Here is a 7,547-nt window from a genome sequence, read left to right as displayed (position 1 = left end):
TCTATGAACTGGAATTAGGTGTGAAAGACAGTGGTAGTCCAGTTCTGTCATCAACAACAACTTTGTCTTTGACTCTAACAGTTAGTAACAACACATCAAAGATATTTAAGACCCCTTCAAAGACAACAACAGAATCAAGTAATGGTCTCCAATTGAATGTGATGATTGTTATTGTTATAGCAGCTGTGATAGTATCAGTTGTTATAGTGATCTCTATATCAATCTGTATAGTTCATAGAATGAAGCAGACAGATAGCAATTATGATAGTAGTGTTGATATGTACCACAAGGTTACACCTACATTAAACATCCAATCAAAATATATATTTGATCCTACTTGTGTTCCTCCTGGAGTTCAGTACACACTGGAGAGAAATCTGAAGAAATCTCAGCAACCAATTGTTGACAAGGAAGATATTCACTACAGAACCATGCCAAGTGATAGATGGGATAATCGGACATTAAGACAACATGAACAGGTGAGATAATATTCACTTTTTAAAATTCCAGTATTAGCATGAAATTTGAAGAAATTTATTCAGAACTTTAGCAACACTTCCGCAGGGTGTAAAAGAATAAAGTTAATAGCATTTGATCAATTCTAATTTAAAAGATGAAGATTCTAAATTACTGTTTAAAATTTTATACTAACTCACATGATAATTAATAGGATCTATATAAATTGTAATACTTGATGTTATACCTAATAATATGCTAACAAAACTAGAATTATGAAATAGTATGAAATACATTGGATTTATTTTACTGTTTTTAGATGTTTGTTCCAAGAGAAGAAAGTATGGCTCCAGGTTACAGAGAACTAAACAGTTCTGACCAATTCAATGAGATGGCAACATTGTCATCTCTCACTGATAGTGGTCATGGTTGGAGTGTCAGTAGTGCTGGACATTATGAGGAACTGCCAGGTACTGAATATCTCTGCAATATACTCTAAAACTTGTAAATGTATTTTAATACAGTTAGTTACGATCGTCGTTAGTTCTAATGTTCATGCTTCCATGCTTGTATGAGCTGAACAAAATTCGTTTATGTCAGATGTCCTTCCTGTCACTAATCTTCATTTGTGTCCAAAAAAGACATCCTTTCCACAAGGCTTAAAATGCTTTTTTTAATGAAATACTAGAAATACACAACATTACTTGTGTGATTCTGAAGGTCGTTGACAACTATCACATGACGTCAAGACAAGGCCACATAAGTACTCACCCCAAACCCATGCACACAAGTCTTTTTCCGGCAGTTTCCATTCACCATTCACATAGCTTTTGTCAGCCTAGGGCTGTATTAGAAGACACTTGCCCAGGGTTCCATGCAGTGATATTAAATTTGAAGCCATATGATTGACAAGTGAAATTCTTACCCACACAGACAAGCCAGTGCCTACGCCATTTATATAATTTTCTTTGCAAGGAAATTACTAATTTTACTTTTATAAAGGAGAACCCACCACACACACACACACACACACACACACACACATAAGGCGGCGAGCTGGCAGAAACGTTAGCACGCCAGGCGAAATGCTTAGTGGTATTTCATCTGCCGCTACGTTCTGAGTTCAAATTCCGCCAAGGTCGACTTTGCCTTTCATCCTTTCGGGGTCGATTAAATAAGTACCAGTTACGCACTGGGGTCGATATAATCGACTTAATCCGTTTGCCTGTCCTTGTTTGTCCCCTCTGTGTGTAGCCCCTTGTGGGCAGTAAAGAAATAGGTATTTCATCTGCCGCTACGTTCTGAGTTCAAATTCCGCTGAGGTCGACTTTGCCTTTCATCCTTTCGGGTTCGATTAAATAAGTACCAGTTACGCACTGGGGTCGATATAATCGACTTAATCCGTTTGTCTGTCCTTGTTTGTCAGCTCTGTGTGTAGCCCCTTGTGGGTAGTAAAGAAATAACACACACACACAAACAAACACACACACGGTGTGTTTGTAGTGGTTATGGGGGTGCCTTTAAATACTGATATAGGTGGAGGTGTACCATTATGAGATATAGTGTGACCTGGAGATTTTAAACCTTGTAGACCACATCCATCTCCAGGTCTGAATATAATCGATTTCTTTTTGAATGAATGTTTGTTAGAGAGGAAGAGAGAGAAGCATAATATAATAATATAATGAACTTGTATGCAGTGCTTCGGTACACTACCACTCATCAGAGAATGTACTACTCATAAGAGAAAGCATCAACAGTACATAGAATACGCTCAGGAAGTGAACAGTGAAAAATTCTTTGGACAAACAATGAAACAGAGTTGGGTGTACTGTTGGTGAATTTCAAGAAGTATGGAAATTCTGGAGGATGTAGTGTATAGACAGCTAACAACTGATGCAGGTAGTTTATTCCATGCTTCAGCAGTGTGTTATGCACACACATGCACACTCATTCATAAATATATAAAATATTATTACCAAACCCATAAATATCGTTTATTTAAAACACTTGGAACGTTTATTCTTATTTTGAATGTGAAACCAAATCTTTGATTTTGTACATCATGCTCATATCTATGTAGTAGTTAGACGTTATTCATGTTTTTACATACATTCATACTTCGATTTTTCGTTACTAACAACCTTCCTAAGAAATTTTGCTTCCATTTATCATGCATAATAATTTTATAAAAGCTAACCTATAAATCGATATATTTCCAGATCTATGTCGTTATCAAAGTGATCACACATGGAATAGGAGAAATCAACTTCCACACACACTCAAACGATCAAGGGGAGATAACAATTATTGCTATCACTACCAACCAAATGTTAACAATTCTAGTCATCTTGACCAAATCCCTTTGAATATAACTGGGACCACATCCAATATAAGTGAACAACCATCTTCAGTACCAATGACAAGTGCCTTCACTTCTAACTGTAAACCACCTCTACCAGCAGTACCTAAAGTAACAACGTTACCTGAGGTACCTCCTCTATCGACATCACATATCTAATGCTAACATTTTTTAAATGGCAGGAAGTTGCTGAACTGGATCAGTGCCTGCCTCAAAACCTTGCACTTGTCTGCATACTAAGTTCAAATTATAACGTAGCAGGTCATTTGCCAGGGTCTTCTTTAGCTAATCAAATAATTTAAACTTGCTCTTACTAGTAACACTACCAATAATAACTTTACCTTATATAAAAGAGTTTGTATATTACAACAAATATTTGAATGAAAAGATTATAAGTAATTATAAAATACTTTCATATTAATATTTGATCAGGTGATATTTTAGAATATATTTTACAAAAGTCATATAACGTTGTCATAACATTTCTTGAACTTAGAAATTTACGATAAATTTTCACCAAATAGGACTTTTTATTTTGTTTTCTTTAGTCTTGAATTGAAGTAAATTCATTCACATCAAAGAATAACTATAGAAAATATGAGAGAATTACCTAACTATTTGGAATTAACAACTGATACCAACTAAAGTTTGCTTAGAGGAACTTATAACCATAAGTGTTATTGAAGCCATGAGAATATATTTACTGATGGTAACTGAATATATATATCTATATCCACACACACACACACACACACTGCAGCCATGCAAGAAATATTGAACACACCTATTCTTTATACTCTCTGGGCACTTTCATGTTAGAATCATTGACGATAGGATAAAATATGGAAATTATAACCAATCTGAAATAAAAACATTGCTATTTAAGTTAAAAACGGCAATGATAATTTCCTTCTTTGAAATATTTTTGATACGTTGTAAAAGTAAACAAAAGACTTAACTCTGTGTCCAAATTTTCAAGAATAATTTACTATGTCAAAGCAATATGCAATATTGATTTGTTGATAAGTGAAATGGGAGTTTCCAAGACAAACGAAAAATAAAGAAAAAAAGAAATGGACAGAAATGAAAAATATAGAAAATTGAATACATGGCTTATGAATATATTAGAAATGAATTCAGATCTTCTTTTAATGAAGAGGCTTCAATTTTAATGAATATTTATTTTAGGTTTCAAATGTGAAATTTACAAAGATTTATTTCCTTTTCAAAAGTATTAGTTCTCTTCTAGGAATACAAATAAGAATTACCCCTATTCTAATCATTCAACATAATTATTTGGAGTCATAATGACATATTTTCAAATGAGATCAATACTTATTTTATGAAATCAACACATCAAAATATCATTTAATTACATTTTTTAAGGATGTCTCAAACAGATGATTTTGTAAAACCAAAGTGGAAGTTAAAATAAAAAGTTTTGTAACTTTGACTGAAGTTAGAAAATAATTTTTCTCTCTTAAATTTAAAATCTAACATATTTTTAAAATATGATAATTTTATCTTTCATATTTTATATTTCATAACTTTAAAACTTATTTTCATCCATTTAGTTGTGTACCTTCTCACCACACACATGTATATGTATGTATTTATATATGAGTGTGTCTAAGTGAAATATTGTGTGAGTCAGCCTACCATTTACTGCAAGAACTGGAGGCTGTATTTCCGTTTCCTTGCACTGGAATAATAGACAGCTTGTCATTGGCTATAACACACATTACATACTACACAACGAACTTGACAGAACTATATAAAACTATTACATACCAAACTACTCAGAACTATTGCTACAACTTTGTTGCCAGAACACTGTAATAATACACTAACAACTTTACAAACGACAACTGTTGGTAAGTATTTATTAGAAACTATTTTAACAATGAAATTGGTTATTTAAATATTTGTTCATCTCTCCTAATTACCAACCATCTTTGTCAAACTACACCAGTATATATCAGATTAGTACTTCCTGAATAATGATTTTCTTTTTTTTTTGGTGATCTTTAGTTAACTGTTCAAAATACATTTTCAAGAAATATTTAAAATTAATTTTTTGGAAGAACACATTCAGTGTACCATTATTTAAAATAATATATATGTAGCTATTACATCCATCAAAATATTTACTGTATTTGTTTTATACAATATTCTTAATCTGGTCATATTTAGTCAGAATATAAGTTAATAATGATAGGATATAAGCATGATTATTACAAGATGTAGATTACTTTAATTTATTTTTCTTTTCTTTTCTTTTTTTCTTTTTCCGCTTCATTTTAAAATATAGCATAATATATTTCCAGTAGGTTGTTTTAATTTAAAATGATAGCATAGACACATTTATCATCAAGGGAGATTACTTCTAATGAACCAACGATCGAGCCATTATGTGGTTATTGGGACTATTAGAAATAACAGCTAATTTTCCTCACATTGCAAGAGAGTTTATTCTTATTGACCCAACGATAGAGCCATAGCGTGATTATTGAAAATAAAACCCATACCTCACTCAGATCCCACTCTATTCGTCATTCGAATGGGCAGGAGACATTTAGTTGTGTTGTATAGGGATCAACAATTGTTGATCATGGTTGACTTGGAGTCAATAACATAAAAGATTCAACACTAATTGTGCGTGTACTAATATTCAACGTAATAGCAAAATCTAATCTGTACTGTTAGATTCAGATGAGAAAAGTGTCTTCAGAGGCTTTATATTTAGTTTTTATTCGCATCATTAATTTTTGTTTATATGGATTACTTTGTTTAACATATGTGTATTCATTGTCAGATCTGAGTTAAATTCAATTTACATGTGTTATTATACATGGTCAATCTCTCTATCTGTTTCTCTATGTTTGTGTTTATGTGTGCTCTTTATTATGCATGTAAAACTATAAAAGAGTTCAATAATTCGTTGTATCAAGCATGTAGAATCTATTGCATATTGTAATTAAGAATACTACATATGTATGTATGTTCACAAGCATATTCTGCCCATGATTAACAAAGCATGGTACAGCTACATGCTAATCACTTATACACACTAGTAAGTGATGAACCTATGTATGTATATATATATACACACACATATGCATATATATACATGGAAATACATATATACACACACACACACACACACACATATATATATTATGTGCATGTGTGTGTGTGTATTCAGTTGTATGCAAAACTAAAAATTTGGATTAAATATCTGAAACTAAATTGAATTTAGAGAATAATATAAAGGCACTAAATGTTAAAGCATATTTTCTTTACATTTATTAGATTCACATTTGTATATACAAACTTTAATTAAAGAATTCTTTTTCAGATTAAACATGATTTCAGTGATATTGTTGGTGTTGTTAATGGCTGACAGCTGCTGGTGTGTGGATCATATCTACCATATGAAAGAGAATAATGATATACACAGCTACATTGGAGATATTGTCACTGATACACAGTTACTGCATAATATACAGTCTCAGGATGATAGCAACAAACTGACATTTAATATACTCCAGGGTGGTACCGATGGAAGTGTTCAGTTATTTAATGTTACACCTGGAGGGAAACTGTACACAGCTGCAATACTGGATGCAGAATCTCTGTGTCTATATAATGTGGAATGTTTCAGGTTATTGGAAATAGCAGTTCTACATGACCATTCTTTTATCAAGATATTAGAAATCAAAGTTATGATAGAAGATGTCAATGATAATTATCCCATTTTTCCCAAACAAGAATTTCATATACAGTTTGATGAAAGTCACTCAAAAGATTCAAAAGGAAGAATTCCAAAAGCCATAGACAATGATGTCAGTACTCAGAATTCTAAACTTACATACCAGCTTAAAAAAGGTGAAGATATTCCTTTCAAACTGTTTGTTTCTAAAAAATTAGATGGAACAGATTTATTACAACTAATTTTAGAAGGCAACTTAGATCGTGAGACAAAAGACATTTACAATATTCAGTTAATTGCAAGAGATGGTGGATCCCCACAAAAGGAAGGTGTACTGGATATAATAATATCAGTACAAGATGAAAATGATAACTCTCCACTGTTCTCCCAGAATATCTATAACATCACTATCAATGATACAGACCAGATGAACAAACCTATCATAAGACTTTCTGCCACAGATTTAGATATGGGGGAAAATGGAAAAATTTCTTATACTCTCAGTGCTAAAACACCTAATAAGATTAAAAAATGCTTTCGATTGAATAGAGTAACTGGAGACTTATTTGTAACAACAAAATTTCAGTTTAGAAAATCCTATAAAATACTTGTCAAAGCCACAGATAATGGTAAACTTCCTATGTCCTCAACTGCCACTGTTTTCATAAATGGTGTCAGTCACATTAACAATTCACCAACCATTGATGTCAAGTTTGTCTTAAAGTCAACTGGAAACACAGCTATCATCTCAGAAGCAACTCAGATTCACAGCTTCGTTGCTTATGTCAAAGTTACTGACAATGACAGTGGAGTAAATGGACAAGTGAAGTGTCATTTACAAAATAAATACCTTCAGCTTCTCTCAATTTCTGAAAAGAAATACAAAGTTATTGTCAAGAGTGAAATAGATAGAGAGAGTGAGAAGAGATTTAATTTCACCATTAAATGTCAAGATAATGGTTTACCTCCATTGACAGTAGAGAAACAGTTTTCTATGCTGGTTACTGACATAAATGA

The 7,547-nt window shown here is 32.3% G+C and overlaps 1 protein-coding gene across 1 annotated transcript in view; it reads left to right on the top strand.

Moving 5' to 3' along the window:
• The window catches only part of LOC106872379 (uncharacterized), a 76,226-nt gene that overhangs the window by 17,924 nt on the left and 50,755 nt on the right, over positions 1 to 7,547 (top strand). The window contains 5 exon segments of the mRNA XM_052972592.1: positions 19 to 479; positions 776 to 926; positions 2,679 to 2,947; positions 5,012 to 5,061; positions 6,177 to 7,360. Coding sequence (XP_052828552.1) covers positions 19 to 479; positions 776 to 926; positions 2,679 to 2,947; positions 5,012 to 5,061; positions 6,177 to 7,360 — 2,115 coding nt within the window.

This window comes from Octopus bimaculoides, chromosome 14 (genome assembly GCF_001194135.2).
Source record: "Octopus bimaculoides isolate UCB-OBI-ISO-001 chromosome 14, ASM119413v2, whole genome shotgun sequence".
Taxonomy (NCBI): Eukaryota; Metazoa; Mollusca; class Cephalopoda; order Octopoda; family Octopodidae; genus Octopus; species Octopus bimaculoides.
Note: the sequence above shows the minus strand (reverse complement) of the source record. Positions and strands in the feature narration are given on the sequence as shown.